Genomic DNA, 17955 nt, shown 5'->3' with positions numbered 1-17955 from the left:
TACATATTTGCTTTTTGTAATGTATCATATTTGATACTATATCATACATTTCTAAGGCTTCCAAATGTTCAACATGATTAAAACTTTGCTGAAAAACCTGTTGTACACAATCTGCTATGCCTTCTGTTTTTAGCAAGTAAAAGAACATATTGATGTTATCTAATGCCATTACACGTTTACATTTTAAATGTGACTAAACCCTATAAAGCCTACTGTACACTGATATCAAACTGTACATTTGATACACAAATTTCTAAATGATCAACATGATTACCTTTTGTACACAATCTACCACATGCTCTATGATTAACTGTGTGATTGATAGTTTATCATTTTAGTAAGTAAAAGGCAAAAGTGCTGAGCAACAATTAATCGTGATTAACTGCATCCAAAATAAAAATGTTGTATATATAATATACGTGTATATTTATTATGCATATAGTCTATATTCTGAAAATATTTACATGCATTTACATGTATATATTTATTCATATAATTTATATTATATTATATTATTAAATATATTTATTATATAAACATAACATGTTTTTTTTTCTTAAATATACATGCATGTGTGTGTATTTATATATACAAAATAAACATACACAGTACAAACACATATATTATGTACTTATGTATTTAAAAATACCTATATGTAATTACATCAGTAATTAATTTCTGTAATTACATTTATAATTACACTGTTGACCCAACTCTTAAACCTACCCATACCATCAAACCTGTCCCTAACATTACCCATATCCCACCTCAATAGCAGCAAGTGTTTTGCTATACAATATGACCACAATAAGTACATTGTACTTATTTTTGATGCAAGTACATAGTTAAGGCCACTTAATATAAAGTGTGATCGAAATACAAAGTGTTACACCATTCTAAAAACTTTTTTTTTTTTTTTTTAATTACAGTAAATAAGTAGGCCTATTTATTTATTTATTTGCCATGAATAATAAATATTAAAGATATGGTATATATACACATTTATTTTAATTAATTCAATAGCATAAATTAATTATAATATATTAATTGAATTGTATGAATGCAAGCTAAAAAAAAGTTAATGTACAGTAAATGTAAGCCGAGATATAGTTCAGAATGGTAGAACTAGTAATGCTTGCCTTAGCAAACACCAATAAGGTGTCTTTCCAGCAGACTACTAACAACAGAGACAGCAAAGGAGGAAATGTGAGCCCGTTAGGGATTTGTCAAAGTTTGTTAAGATTCATTAATTCTCAGAGCATGTCTTGGCGTACACACTTGCACCTCAGGCATCTGCGCTCTCAAACATGGCTGTTTGTCTTAGTTCCTGAGTCAGGCACTCTTTAAAGGTTGTGTTTATGTTTGTGCACATGACTAAAACGGTCCTCTCTTCAGAAGCTGATAAACTGATATTTTCATGCACAGAGGTTGACATGCTTTCACATGTGAAGGTTAGGGACTCTGTCAGTCAGAGGCAGCACAGCTAGTCTTTTCAGTTCTTGGAAAGATCTTTTCTGAATTGTACAGCAGTCAGTCGCTGCTTGCGGATAAAATAAGAATAAATGAATAGTAAACTGAAAACTACCTGTCACATTTGTCCTTGAATTGACTTATAAAACAGCTTATTTTTCCCCATTGTAAACCCTAAATACAGTTCTCTTCTAAAGAATTATTGAAAATGACCGGCTCTTAATTCATTACGTGATAGGCTTTTTTACTGTCAAAAGCAGTTTATTCAGTATATCTCAACCTCTCCTCCACTGACATCCATTAAAAAACAGCCTCTTGTCTCCTCTCCAGATATCATAAACAAGCATAAAATGTTTTTGTCAAACTTTTCCCTACATTGCACATGCACCTTAGCTGGACTAACCTTAAATATAGGGATTTCTTAGTGTTATTTGAGGATAAGTATAATTTGTAATACCATTCATCTTAGATTGTATTGCTGATTTGCAATATATTATTGAATTGTGTCCTGTTTGATGGAAAAACCTGATAAAATAGCCTACATTTTAAATTTAGTTAATCTCTATAGTTTTTTTTCACAAAAAAAAAAAAAAAAAAAAAAAAACTTTTCCAAAAACACCTTAGAGAGAATAATACCTTTCAGGGAGGGAGGGTGGGGGTTCTGGAGGAGGACGGGGAGCAGGAGAGGGGCAGAAACAAAGAGTCCAAAAAAAGTCCATGGGGGAGTGGAGGGTGGGAGGAGCCAAGGGGAAGCTAGGAGCAGGAGGAGCCAGAGAGGGAACCAGAAACCGGATAGCGGCCCATGGTGGAGTCGATGGCGGGAAGAGACATGGAGATAGGGCTGGCGACACCAGGGGCCGACTGACAGAGACTGAGCCAGTGGAAAAGGAGCCCAGGATCGAGACGGAGAGCCGCAGAGCCAGGGTGACACCGAGGATCCGGAGAGCCCTTTTTTAATTTTTTTATCCCATGATCAGGACATTTGTATGATGTAACGCATTTTTTAATTTATGTCTCCCATCTAAATCTGAAGGAACTCAAGAGGAAAGTCCAGAACTGAATGAAATGCAGGAGAAACATCAGTATTGGAAATCTCATTTCACACTTGGAGAAAATGATTTGATGAATGTAAAACAAATGAACTGGTTTGAATGAATCGGTTGAATAAATGATTCTGTGATTCTTGCCGTGGGTATAGTTACATACTATAATTTCATTTGTTCCGACCTTTATTTCTATAATCAAGATGTTATGGTTAACACTAGTTTGTAACCTTAGACTATCAGAGGGGTGCTTTTTTTCACTTGAGCACCCGCAGGAAATTCCAGAGTGAACTTATGGTGAATTAAACTTTAGGTTGGCCTACAAAATGCCATTATGACTGAATAGCTTTATTTTGTTTAGTCGACTACAATTTGGACATGATGCCAATTTCTGCTTCTCATGGAAGTCAGAATCAGAAAGAGCTTTATTGGCCAAGCATGTTTACACATACGAGGAATTTGTTTTAGTGACAGAAGCTCCACAGTGCAACAGAAAGACAGCAACAGGACAGGACACAGATAATACAAACTAATATACAAATATCCAAATAGGCAATGTACAAAACAGCAAAAACACAATATATATGTAATATAGACAATTATGTGTGTACATATCTGATATGTGCAAATTTGAAATGAAAAAATTAGATAAATAAAAAAAGTGAGCAAGTGTGGTGAATAAATAAAGTTGTGTGTTCCACGTTTTATTGTCAAGATGGATTGCCTGAGGGAAGAATCAGGTACTGATCGATCTGTTCTGAGCCTGCTATGCTGTCAAATTTTAATCTAACGTTACTGAATTTATTCAGTACTGTGAAGCCCAATTCTGTTTAGCCTACAGAAACCAGATTTTTTTTTTTTCCCCCTGAATATAGGAAAATAAATTACCATCTTAAAAACGTCCATTAGCTAAGCAATATTATGAGCCTTAAATATAAACTATTTATAGACCACTTTCAACATGTTTAATACAATTTAGATTCCAAGCTTAAGAGTGAGAAAGCAGTAAAGTTGCATTGTTGCTATAGGCTCCCTTTAGCGTTTTTTTTTTTTTTTTTGCACTTGCTTATATCGCTGTTTTACTACTGTAAGTGATTTGACTGCTTTCTCCCATTCCTCCGGTGATTACAGCCTCCTATAATTGTCAGGCTTTTATAGTACAAAACATACTTAAAAGTAGGCTGTTTAAATAGATAATACAGAACGTTAAATGCTATTTATTTGTCATTTAATGTATTACCCCAAAGCATATATTATGTGCAAATATTAAACACTAAACATTAGTTTAATATTAAATATTAAACAGTGAATGAATTTAGAAGACAACATAAAATAATGTTAGCAATCAAACCATAGGGAAATAAACAATGCAATGCATAGATATAAATAAATCGATATGTGTAACATGAAAAAAAATCATCAATCATTATGTATTGCTTTTTTGACGTATTTATGCATTTGTTTGCTTTAAAGTGAACGTCCATTCATCTCCCTGTGTGTGACGTCACATCCCCGCGACATGTTGTGGATTTTCTAAGTTCTAAATCTGCCTAATACGACGCTGGGAATTACATTTCGGAGCCGATTGTAACATATGAAACATGTCTGACATAGTATTGAAAATGGAGATTAAAGAGGAGAGTGAAGACATGGGATATGAAGAAGCATACAGAACGAAAACTGAAGATGCAAAGCTGTTCAAAGATAAAGAAACAGGTTGGTGTCCAATCTTTATTCTTCATTAATGATTGCTGATGAATACTGAGGTAATTTGTCGTGTAGTTGAAGATGCACAATGATGGAGCGTTTGACAATACTTAGGACAGGGCTTAAAACCACAAACATACTCTTTGGATATTGTTGTAATTGTTATTTTTCTTATTTTCAAAATAATTTAATAATAAACTTCGTAGGGAGGGGGTACCGATTTTGGCAGGTCGAAAATACGGTCTGAAAAGATATGTATCCCACTTTAACTTTTGCCAGGTAACAGAAAGTTGTCCATATTCAAAGCCTTATAAGACGTTTTGTGTATTTAAACGCATTGCATTATTAACAAAAAAACGGCCTGTTGTCTCCTCTCCAGATATCATAAACAAGCATAACGTGTTTTTGTCAAACTTTTCCCAACATTGCACATGCACCTTAGCTGGACTTAACCATATGTTTGTGGTTTTTCAGTAACGTTTGACATTCTCAATTCAGTGCAATGTATTTCGATCGTTAGCCTACAGAAGAATAAAAGCATTTATTTTAATAGATGGGCAATGTGATAGCTGTAAAACGATCATTTAAAGAATTCACGTGTTATAGCTTTATTAACCTCGGCAATATCATCAATGGTCAATATCACTTTTTTTATCAGGGGTAAGTACCTGGAACAAGCCGGATCCGGACCCCCCTCCTCACGCGCCAATGAAAGATGTTTGTGCTGACCTGTAGTGTGCATATATGAAAAATCCTCTATATCAGGGATCCTCAAATCTGGACCATTCCTGCAGAGTTTAGCTCCAACCCTAATCAAACACACCTGAGCATGCTAATCAGAGTCTTCAATATCATTAGAAAATCACAGGTAGGGCTGGAGCTAAACTCTGCAGCAGATTGGACCTCCAGGGAAAGATTTGAGGAACCCTGCTCTATAATGACCGTGCTTGCGGCACATCTACATTTCTGAGCGTGCAAAAGACGCGGCATGTGAACTGCTCTGCTCTCACAAGACATAATGCATGGATCCATAGCCTATACACATGCCTTTTCTTTCTCAGCTGTTCACATTTACTTAAGAAAAAACCTGGATACTTGCCAGGATCATTTTTGCGTAATTTTGTGTTTATTTGGCCACTTAAGCTCAATGACAAACTACGAAAAATAACTCAATATGATACAGGCTAGGCGGCTTTGGATGTGACTGTGAACGCTCAGCCTTGAAACTGGAGCGCGGGAGTACCGATTGTCTTAAGACGTGTAAGTTATAAATTTTTGTGACGATGCAACAATGACCCGAATTTCCCTCATTATAAACTTGAAAGCTGTAGGGATGAGTAATAGATGTTATATGCACAATTCCACACAAAATTCTGGACAGGATTAATTATAACTTTATCAGAGATTTGTGAAATAAAATTCCATTATTTTTTAGTACTAAATTCACACATTCATGTATGAACCCTAATAAAAGCAACTGATGCACGCTGTTAATCACTTAAGATGGCCAACCAATGAATGCCTTTCCCTCCTCTAATCACATGCCAGATCCGTCACCCCACTTTGTTCCAGGACCTCGAAATTTACAAAACTTTAAAATTATCAAAACTTAAAATTACAAACATATTGGCCATAACAGTAAATGTTAAACACTTTCTGGTTTACAAGTATAAGCTCTAAATCTGTTTCATTGGGAGAAAAATGAAAAGCAATGAGTCGCATTGTGTTCAGGCTGCTCTATGGATACTAACTGAAGTAAACTAGAAATTGATTATCTGTCATTCTTGAGACATGGGACAAAACATATTATACGGACATAACTGCTGTTAGGTTTAAAAAAAAAAAAAAAAAAAAATCAATTGTAAATGTTATGGGGATTAATAATAGAATGTATTTAACACAATTATCCCCTTCAATTTAATTTTATCATTATTATGTGAAATCTATGACACTTATTGTCTTCTCACTTTATCTAAAACAGTGTGTCCACAGAGAAGGGTTCAATCATTCATATGCTATAAAATGGATAAAAATGTTTTTTAATGATGAAAAAGAGTCTGTCTTATGAAAAGCAACACTTAATAATGTCTCATATCAAAGCAAGGTTGTTTTTCGGTGACGCATGCATGTTTCAAAGTTGTGTCCCCACTTTTGTCAACACCGTCAGACATTTATTAAAATGTAATAAAATCAGGGAATATCAGGGGTAGCTGTCACTCTAAAGGACCCCCTTGCCACAATCCTTCTCTGCAGAGTTCATCACTGTCAGACAGACTCTGCTAAGACGAGCACTAGTGTTGTCACGGTACGAACATTTCAGTATTCAGTACAGATACCAGTGAAAATCCACTGTTCTCAGTACCAAAGCAAAACACAAAAACATGCTAATTAAAAAAACACCATATTTATTAATAAAGTCAAACAAAATTAAAAATCAATGCTCTTCTTTATACTTATTTAAAATTGTGTTTCAAGTTTTCCGTAAGTAATAAAGTATGAAAAACAGTACACGCGTTTCAAATTTAATTTGTCTTTTAATTAATGAAATTTAAACACATTTTATTTAATTTTTTGGTAAATAAAGGGGATTTACTACTAAAATTTAAATATGGAAGAAATATTGTGTGATTATTTCTTTAAAAATAAAGATTTATTAATTTTATCAACAGTAGTAATAGTATCACATACATTCTACTAAATAGAGTCTGGGAATGTGTCGTCACAGCGGCAATGCATTCTGGGAATTTAGGTCACAGGAGCTACAGCGAGAGACTGGATAATATAGTGAATATAGATGTTTATATTATTTAATGTTTGTATTATTCTACCTACATTGTATTATTCTATCTAAGATATGGCTTAATAATTGATCTCTGTAGATTTAATATACAGTGATTTGCATTAAACTGTAAGCCCTCACACTACAAATAAAAGAAAATCATGTATGGAAATATTATCTGTGGCAATTATTTGATCCCCAGACACTTGTTTGTAAGGATTAAATTTCATTCATTTATTTGATCGCTTGCATCATTGTTCGGCATCTCTAATAGTAAGGAATCTTCAACTTGGTTCATTATTTATTTGCATAGCATTCACAATACACATCATTTCAAAGCAGTTTACAGTAAGTTCTGTTACCTGGCTTAATTCTTTACACTGAGCAGATTTACTGGGCAATGTTGTGATATATAACAATGCTAAACGATCCACTGTTTATTAGTCCGTTTTATTCTAAGAGTATGTAAATTAAAAAATATTAATAGTAAACGGTCTGCTTTTTTCTGTGGTGATTTGCCTGTGTTTACACTGTGCACTCCTGAGCGTGACCTAAAACATGGCGGAATCCGACGCGGCGTGACGTAGATTCCCAGATTCTATAATAGTAATATATTTTCTGGCACAGTGTCGTTAAGATAAACCTTTATTTTGACGGGTTGCCATGAATGCCTTTAAATTTCTGTGTGTAGCTATATGATATGACACTCGTTTTACTCAAATGAAACGGTAAAATACTCGTGAAGTGACTCTCAGAGCAGTTCTGGAGATGTTGTTTATGTATTTATGTCCTCATTGAGATGGCAGATGATGAAATCAGATGATTAGGTTAATAGCTCGTTTAGAGAACCTTTTCATGATATGCAAATTTTTTGAGAAGGACCTGTATGTATATGTATGTATGTGTATATATATATATATATATATATATATATATATATATATATATATATATATACACATACATATATACAGTGGGGGAAAAAAATTCTTTGATCCCCTACTGATTTTGTACGTTTGCCCACTGACAATGATCAGTCTATAATTTTAATGGTAGGTTTATTTGAACGATGAGAGACAGAATAACAACAACAAAAAGTTATGAATTGATTTGCATTTTAATGAGTGAAATAAGTATTTGACCCCTTTGCAAAACATGACTTACTGGCAATCACAGAGGTCAGACTTTTCTTGTAGTTGGCCACCAGGTTTGCACACATCTCAGGAGGGATTTTGTCCCACTCATCTTTGCAGATCCTCTCCAAGTCATAAAGGTTTCGAGGCTGACGTTTGGCAACTCGAACCTTCAGCTCCCCCCACAGATTTTCTATGGGATTAAGGTCTGGAGACTGGCTAGGTCATGCCAGGACCTTAATGTGCTTTTCCCTATATATTTCCCTCATACTTTTCCCTATCAATGGTCAGCAGCCCCTGCTGCAGACATCTAGGTAGGGCATCATCAGCCAGCAACGCAAGCTTACTGGCCTTCTCCTTCATTTCCTTCTACCTCTTCCTACGTGTTTACCTAAGCACCAAAGGCTAATCTATGCACGAGGCTGCCTCCGCAAATGGTTTCGGCCCCTCCTTATCTTCCTTCTAACCCTTCTCTCCAATCTAAACCCCAGTACACTTCATTCGCTGCAGTCAGACTACCTACCCCACCGGATGCTGCAGTTCTGGAACCACCCCCTGTGCCAATACCATCAAGTCTCAGATTCTCAGAGTGCTGCTCCGGAGGCGTACCCATCGCCAACCCCAGTTCCTCAGTGTTTGCAACTCGTATCCCTATAACACATCCTTCAAAACTTCTTCTTGACGTGTTACTCAATTCTTTCCTCCAAGCAGGTTCACCCAGTACCATCCATTCATATCGACCAGCTGATCCAAGCTCTCGGTCGATGGTCACCGGACGCCTTCAAGAGCTATATCAGGACCAATAATTTTCACAAAGAAAGCCCATCTAACTCAGTTTAATGAAATTTGATACTGCTGCCGCAGTGCCCTGCTTAATTTGACACTGCAGTGCCCTGCTCATTTGATACTGCTTGTGCAGTGCCCTGCTCAATTTGGTCCTGCCGCTGCAGTGCCCTGCTCATTTGATACTGCCGCTGCAGTGCCCTGCTCCGCTCATTCGATACTGCCGCTGCAGTGCCCCGCTCATTTGATACTGCCGCAGCAGTGCCTCAGTGCCCCGCTTAATTTGATACTGCCACTGCAGTGCCCCGCTCTTTTGATACTGCCGCAGCAGTGCCTCAGTGCCTCGCTCGTTTGATACTGCTACTGCAGTGCCCTGTTCATTTGATACTGACACTGGAGTGCCCTGCTCATTTGATACTGCCGCTGCAGTGCCCTGCTCATTTGATACTGCCACTGCAGTGCCCCGCTAAATTTGACACTGGAGTGCCCTGCACATTTGATACTGCCACTGCAGTGCCCCGCTCTTTTGATACTGCCGCAGCAGTGCCTCAGTGCCTCGCTCGTTTGATACTGCTACTGCAGTGCCCTGTTCATTTGATACTGACACTGGAGTGCCCTGCTCATTTGATACTGCCGCTGCAGTGCCCTGCTCATTTGATACTGCCACTGCAGTGCCCCGCTAAATTTGACACTGGAGTGCCCTGCACATTTGATACTGCCACTGCAGTACCCCGCTCTTTGATACTGCCACAGCAGTGCCCCGCTCATTTGATACTGCCGCAGCAGTGCCTCAGTGCCCCGTTTAATTTGATACTGCCACTGCAGTGCCCCGCTCTTTTGATACTGCCGCAGCAGTGCCCTGTTCATTTGATACTGCCGCTGCAGTGCCCTGTTCATTTGATACTGCCGCTGCAGTGCCCTGCTCATTTGATACTGCCACTGCAGTGTCCCGCTAAATTTGACACTGGAGTGCCCTGCACATTTGATACTGCCACTGCAGTACCCCGCTCTTTGATACTGCCACTGCAGTGCCCCGCTTAATTTGACACTGCAGTGCCCTGCTCATTTGATACTGCCATTGCAGTGCCCCGCTTAATTTGATACTGCCACTGCAGTGCCCCGCTCTTTTGATACTGCCGCAGCAGTGCCTCAGTGCCTCGCTCATTTGATACTGCCACTGCAGTGCCCTGCTCATTTGATACTGCCGCTGGAGTGCCCTGCTCATTTGATACTGCCACTGCAGTGCCCCGCTAAATTTGACACTGGAGTGCCCTGCACATTTGATACTGCCACTGCAGTACCCCGCTCTTTGATACTGCCACAGCAGTGCCCCGCTCATTTGATACTGCCGCAGCAGTGCCTCAGTGCCTCGCTCATTTGATACTGCCACAGCAGTGCCTCACTCATTTGATACTGCTGCTGCAGTGTCCTGCTCATTTGATACTACCACTGCCGTGGGCTCTCCCTTCCGGTGCAGCAGGGCCGCGGAGCTCTCCATGAGTTTTCAAGGCTCATTCAGCACTGTACAGGGCTCTCCCTTCCTGCGCAGCTCCCTTCGGTCGCAGTGAGAGCCCTCCATCGTTTCGAGGCTCATTCAGCATCGAACAGTGCTCTCCCTTCTGGTGCAGCAGAGCCGCAGCTCCCTTCGGTCGCAGTGAGAGCCCTCCATCCATCGTTTCGAGCCATGCTCATTAGCTTCTTTTGGGGAGTTCTCTGGGTTCGGGCTCTATCCCGAGCTCGGAGCCCTCCCTCCGGACAGCACGCCAAATATGCTTACTAATTGCTCAATCATATTATATGTTAGTGCGAACTTGTGAAGTGAATGTTTATTATTCACTGTGTGCGGGGTGCAGCCGTGATTGCGTGACGCCATTCTCCTGCGTGTTGACAATCAGAGCAGCTGTAGATTTTTCTGCACGAGTTTCCAAGTTGGAAGTTGGCGCTCTGTTGTACTTCCAAATACAAAGCTGGGAATTCAATAAACGCCGGAGTTTATTGAAGAGGAGAGTGAAGACATGGGATATGAAGAAGCATACAGAACAAAAATTTAATACACAAAGGAAAAGAGTGGTTGGTAATTTCCATGCAGTACACGATAGAGAGAAAGGATGTGCATGCTACTGTCCATTTGCCTTGGTCTCGGGATACTTTGACTGATTTGTTTTTATTCAGGATTCAAATGGTAACTCCTGGTAAGTTTGTGAGGTTTTATTTATTTATGATTTAAGAAGGGAACAACTTATAAGAGTCAATTGTACGGTGGCCGAAAGAACTCAACGCGCTGCAACTTCAGAAAACTCATGCAAATAGAAAAAGCACCAGCAAATCAAGAAAACATCTTCATCAGTTTGACAGCAGGTGGTGCAAATGTTCACAACACAAACAAATAAAGAAACACACTGCAAATGCTCACAATACAACCAAAAAAAATTATTTGCAGTGCGTTTCTATGTTTGGTTGTGTTGTGAGCATTTGCAGCGCGTGTATTGTCAAATTGACCAAAGTTGTTTTCTTAATTTGCAGGTGTTTTTTCTTATTTGCAGTGTGTTTCTTTGTTTGGTTGTGTTGTGAGCATTTGCAGCGCGTGTATTGTCAAATTGACCAAAGTTGTTTTCTTAATTTGCAGGTGTTTTTTCTATTTGCAGTGCGTTTAGCTCTCTCGGCCACCGTCCAATTAGTCGTGAATTGAACTACACTGGTTGTGCTGTATTCTTGATTCACCAAAAATAACCGGTTTAAAAGTCAATTTGTTTGTGATCCATACTTCAGTTATTGCGTTCGGATTATATGTTATTGCATGCAGCCCATGAGGACAATGAGGATACGTTTTCTTGTCATTATTTTGCAGAGCACGCCCTTTTAATTTATTATTACATTCGGTTCAGACTCCAAACTTGATAAAATTACCTATTTTCTCTTGTGGCTGTGGATTCAGGGTGCAGAAAACACCAAAAACATTAAAAGCAACAACAATAACATTCACATGGTGTAACCACAGTGGTGGGCCGTCAGGGCCAGCAAAGCCTTCTCTGTTGGCTTAAACACTATCAGAATCACTGACTAAGAGTTTTAATATATTTTTCCTTGAATGTGTATTAAATTAATTACAATAGTCTATTCTCTTCATTTCATAGCTTTTCTCTTGGTTGTGCTGCTTCCAGTAGCGTATATTTATATTAGAGCTCTTATCCAATCATATTTCAGCAATTTGACAGGGTCAAATAAATCTGCCTAAGGCCTTAAGAATCAGCAGTGCAGGCGTCTGTAGCTTAACATCAACGGCAATGAAATCATTGATTTAACCAATCAGATTTCGAGTTGGCAGCTCCAGGGCCATCTAGCAGGCTTACGATAACGTCAGCATTTTCTCGTCCTTTGATTGGATGTTCAGAGTGCACTAGTCAAAGCTAGCAAACAGCATCACTTTAAATATTTTTGTTTTCAGTGTTATTACTGTTTCTCACCGTATATGCTGTGTACAGTGCATTCTGAAAAATATTCGCCCTCTGTAAATCTAAATAGTAAAGTACTAAATGACCGTGGAAAAAAATGTAGGTTGAGTATGGTAGGTTAAGCTTCATTTTTGACTTTTATTGCTTTATGCGTTGTATTTTGATGTTATTTGCAAGATATAAAGCCATCTTTAAGTTTCTGTAAGAATATCTCAGTTTCCGAGTCGAGCTGTATTAACTGGTCTTCGCAGCGCCACTGGCAGCGGCGGACCTGTGGAGAGACTTGGCATGAAGATAAGAGTCATAGGGGTATGTTTAAACCCATGTATATACTTTACTTCATCGTCTTGTATGAGTTTTATCATTTTAATGTTACTTGCTCACTTTCCCGGTAAGGCTGTGCTAACTAGTATCTTCCCGCAGCGCGTGGGCAGACCGGCGGGGAGACTCGTGAAGACGAAAAGCATTAAGAGTTCATTAAATTGTTAGGTCAAATTTAAATACAAATGTTCTCTGTAAGGTATAAATACGTTTGAGTTAATAAATATAATCAACCCGATGTTCTAACAGACATTTGTGTCATTTTGTCAAGTTAATGCCTCAGCTAGAGATGATGCGTTGCGCAGGTGTGTTAATTGTGTTTCTAGCTTTAGTAATATCATTCATTCTCGCTGCATAAGATACCTGTCTGTGATGCAATGCCCTGTTATACTGCATTTCTGTATACTAATTATGGTTTCTATATCTGTGGCTTCATCATGATGGTATTAAGAGGTGGATTCATTCATGCAGGACGCCACTGAAGGCCTAGGTGTGAAATGCACGGCCCGCCACTGTGTAATCATAATGTGAAATGTAATATTTTCCTCACACCTTGAATGCACTTGTGTACACATTTTTATTATTATTAAAAAAATCTTTAGTGTGCATTTTCAATGTAAAAACTATTTATAATTCATAAATATCTTTAATGTTCTGGGATATCATACTATGTGACATGTATGAACAGATAGATATAACAAATATTAGAATCATCATGATTTGGTTGCATTAACTAGACCTTTTATATTAATCTTAGTAAAAAAAAAAAAATTAATATTTTATACTTGTCCTTTTTTAACAGTTTTTTTTTTTTTCTACAATTTGATATTCTATTCTAGATCTGATGGGAATCAAAGAAGAATGTCAAGAACTGAATGAAGTGGAGGAGAAACATCATTATCAGAAACCTAATCACTTCACATCTGGAGTAAATGGTTTGAACATCTTAAAAATCGAAAAGAGTTTCTCAGAAACAAAAACAGAAGCCATAAAATCTTTCACCTGCCCTCAGTGTGGAAAGCATTTTACCACTAAAGGGAACCTTAATGTGCACCTCAGAATTCACACCGGAGAGAAGCCTTTCACCTGCTGTCAGTGTGGGAAGAATTTTGCCACTAAAGGAAACCTTAATGTACACATAAGAATTCACACTGGAGAAAAGCCTTTCACCTGCCTTCAGTGTGGGAAGAGTTTCCCGTTTAAAGGAAGGCTTAATACGCACATAAGAATTCACACTGGAGAAAAGCCTTTCATCTGCCCTCATTGTGGAAGGAGTTACCAGTGTAAAACATACCTTAATAGGCACATAAAAATTCACGAAGCCCAGAGCCCTTTCACCTGTGCTCAGTGTGGAAAAAGTTTCACGATGAAAGAAGGCTTGAAACGTCACATGAGAATTCATGCAGGAGACAAATCTTTCATTTGTCCTCATTGTGGGAAGAGTTTTATGCATAAGAGAAACCTTGACTCGCACGTAAAGATTCACAGTGGAGGTCGATCTTCACCATGTGTTGAGAAAAGAACGAGTTTTAAGCATGGTACAAAAGTCAATTTTGAAAGGAAATCATTCACATGCTCTCAATGTGGCAGGAGTTTCACAGATAAACAAACCTATAATGCACACTTGAAAATTCATATTGGAGAACAGCTTTTCAGGTGCAACCACTGTGGGAAGAGTTTCCCATGTGAAGAATATCTCAACAGACACATGAAAGTCCACACTGGCGAACAGCCTATCACCTGCTCTCAGTGTGGAAGTTGTTTCACAGACATAAGAAGCCTTAAGAAACACATGAGAACTCACATTGGAGAAAAACCATTCACGTGTTCTCAGTGTGGGAAGAGTTTTACACGTAAAGAAACCTTGAATGTGCATGTAAGAGTTCATAATGGCGAAAAGCCTTTCAGATGCCTTCAGTGCGGAAAGAGTTACCCATATGAACGATGTCTTAAGAGGCACATTAAAACTCACGCTGAGGAGAAGCCTTTCACCTGCATTCTGTGTGGAGGAAAATTCACAGAGAAAGGAAGCCTTAAGATTCACATGACGATCCACACTGGAGAGAAACCTTTCGGATGCTCGCAGTGTGGGAAGAGATTTAGACGTAAAGGAGGACTTAATGAGCATATGAGAATTCACACTGGAGAAAAGCCGTACATGTGCCTCCAGTGCGGAAAGGGTTTCGCTGTTAAAGGAGGCTATAATTTGCACATGAGAACTCACACTGGAGAAAAGCCCTACGCTTGTCATCTGTGTGGGAAGAGTTTCATACTAAAAGCAATACTTCATATGCACATGCAAGTTCACACTGGAGAGAGGCCTTTCGTGTGCGTTCACTGCGGGAAAAGGTTCAGACGGAAAGTAAACCTTAATCTGCACATCAGACTTCACACTGGAGAGAGGCCTTTTGTGTGCCAGCATTGTGGGAATACTTTCACGTGGGCAAGAAGTCTCAAACAACACTTATCATGCTTTTGTAAGGTAATTCGGCGCTGATCAGGATGGTACACATTTTTAATTGAGCAGCAGCCCTTAAAACACACTTGAAAATCCATGCAAATGAGAAGCCTGTACTTTAGGGAAAGTGTTTTAAAGAGAACAAGGTAAAACATTGATTTGAGTGCTCATGTCTGCTTGCAGAGTAAAAAGGCTTCAAGTATCAGTGACTTGGGACGTCACAAAAAAATCCTTACTGGAGAAAGACCGTACAAGTGTTCGTATTGTGGAAAGATTTTAATCTATTCAGGATTAAATGTAAACGTTCACTAACTTCATAGATGGTTTGCAAAATAAGTGTTGTCATTGCAAAAGTAAAAAAAAAAAAGGTTCCATTTGTATTTGTAAATAATGATCAAGTTATATACACAGTGTGTTATTAAAATGTTATGTTTACTTGATGGTTACACCACATGACATTTTTAGTCATTAAATGTAAACTTTTGTTGAAAGTGGTTAAACCATCCCTAAAACCACATGAAATTAAAGGGATACTTTACCCAAAAATGAAAGTTACCACATGATTTACTCACCCTCAAAGCATCCTAGGTGTATATGACCTTCTTTCAGATGAATACAATCGGAGTTATATTAAAAATGTCCTGGCTTATCCAAGCTTTATAGTGGCTGTTGAGATTTTGAAGTACAATAAAGTGCATCCATCCATCATTAAAAGTACTCCGCATGTTTTTGGGTGTTTCACATGCTTAAATGTTTTGTAAACTTTCTGATTTGTGAATGGTGATACCTCTGTACTGGGCATCTATGTTTCTGCATATCAGTCATCAGGCCCGTAGTCAGCTATGAGGCTATCAATTACTCAATAAGTACCTTGGTCCATGTTTATACCCCCCCAACTTGAGTACCGCATAACTTATTCTGTACATGAACTAATAGGTACATACACCAATACTTAGGCTACATAGTAAGTAAATGGAAATAGGACTGTAAAATAAAGTGCACCATTTTACATAAACATTACACAGGAATTACCTGTTCTTGTTACCTGTTAAATTAACTTTTTAAGCACTGTTGTGGAGACCAATTTAGCATTAACAGTCCTACACAAGCAACTGAAAAACAGTAATTTTTTTTCAAGGTTAGGACTTACCAGGCGTACCATATATACCAAGTACAGTATGTGTCTTGTTTGTTACCACATAATACCACATTTTTCCGTAGGTGTCATGTAGAGTAATGTGTCTTATTAGTTACCATATACGGATACTGTAAGGACGTGCCTGTTTGTACCCACTTGTCCGTAAATAGCCTACTACATATTTACCATGTACATGCATTAGTAAGTACAGTAAAGTATCTAATTTGTTACCATGTATGGGTAATACCTGGAAGTGACCTCTCCTACACACACTTGTCTGTATGTACAAACTAATTATCATGCATGTACGACTTTAAGTACAGCCGTGTTTCTTATTTGTTACCATGTACATACATTTCAGGTAAGTACCTTGAGTTACCACTCATTTGCCTGTAGGTACAAGATATTTACCTTGTATGTAACAGGGAAGTAAACGTACTGTAAAATAAAGTGCTACCAAAATATGTGACGCACTGTTGAAATTGAGTTTATTAGAGGAGAGGGAAAATGTCAGCTATCCAGAAGCATGCAGAATGAAAAATGAAGATAGGTGTACATTCTCAATTCTTCATTAACGATACCTGATTATTATAAATACTAATGTAACAAAGTTTCAGGGAACCTTCCATGACTGATTAGAGAGAAATAGTTTAATTTTTTTTTAAGTTAGATTTAGTTAGTTTACTAAACATACCTGGGTCAATAACAAGTAAGAACAATTCATGAAAAGAACATGTCTAACAAGGTTATAGAAATCTTCAAATGGTTTTGAAAACATTTTCAAGAAAAATGTTGTGGTATCAAGTTAATATCATTTTGCACCTTGAATACATACAGTACTCAATTATGTCATTGGCCCATTTATTGGTCTCATAACAATATACCTCATCCAGTTTGCCAGATTTTAAGGGATGTAAGTTTAAACAAATGAATACAAAAAATACATTTAAAATGCGCATTGCCTTGAATTGCAATTAGGATGAGCAGCACAAATTTTATGATCATAACAGTAGTATATATATATAAATAGATACTGAGCTTGTCATGAGTCTGGGCCCTGCACTTCTCCCTGTCACCACCAGAGGTCACCATCTCCCTTCCTCCCAGACTCATCTCCCGTAATCACATACACCTGCCACATCACACACACCTGTCACATCACATACACCTGCCACATCACACACACCTGTCACATCACATACACCTGCCACATCACACACACCTGTCACATCACATACACCTGCCACATCACACACACCTGTCACATCACATACACCTGCCACATCACACACACCTGTCACATCACATACACCTGCCACATCACACACACCTGTCACATCACATACACCTGCCACATCACACACACCTGTCACATCACATACACCTGCCACATCACACACACCTGTCACACTCATTACACCCGCAGCAGTTCCCCATTGCCACGGACTATATAGTCTCCACTCTCCTACCACTTTGTCTGGTTGCATTATTTGTTAATTGTTATTTTGTGTTTATGGTAACTGTAGTTTCTAGTGTCTGCTCTGGGATACATGCACGGTGTTGCCGTTTTTGTATCCCAGTCTGTTACTGTTTTGTTTTTTTGTGCCGTGTTGGCCTTTTGTTTCAATTAAAAGCACCTTCCATGCACTTGGACCCTGACTTCGTCTTTTC

At 38.3% G+C, this 17955-nt stretch overlaps 1 protein-coding gene across 1 annotated transcript; it reads left to right on the top strand.

The window, feature by feature from the left end:
- The first annotated feature begins 4007 nt into the window (after positions 1-4007).
- On the top strand, positions 4008-16742 carry LOC306842920 (uncharacterized protein). Its single transcript, XM_079374120.1, has 2 exons — positions 4008-4229; positions 13528-16742. The coding sequence occupies exons 1-2, from the start codon at positions 4115-4117 to the stop codon at positions 15183-15185; spliced, it is 1773 nt and encodes a 590-aa protein (XP_079230246.1). The 5' UTR covers positions 4008-4114; the 3' UTR covers positions 15186-16742.
- Positions 16743-17955: the final 1213 nt, after the last annotated feature.

Source organism: Barbus barbus, assembly GCF_936440315.1.
Source record: "Barbus barbus genome assembly, chromosome: 23".
Taxonomy (NCBI): domain Eukaryota; kingdom Metazoa; phylum Chordata; class Actinopteri; order Cypriniformes; family Cyprinidae; genus Barbus; species Barbus barbus.
The sequence above is the reverse complement of the archived record's forward strand: the minus strand, read 5'-3'. Positions and strand labels throughout refer to the sequence as shown.

Bases quoted from the DNA above. Each gene is read 5' to 3' on its own strand.
- LOC306842920 (XM_079374120.1), top strand. From the start codon at position 4,115: ATGTCTGACATAGTATTGAAAATGGAGATTAAAGAGGAGAGTGAAGAC. The intron at 4,230-13,527 runs GTTGGTGTCCAA...ATTCTATTCTAG, and splicing joins GTTCAAAGATAAAGAAACAG to ATCTGATGGGAATCAAAGAA.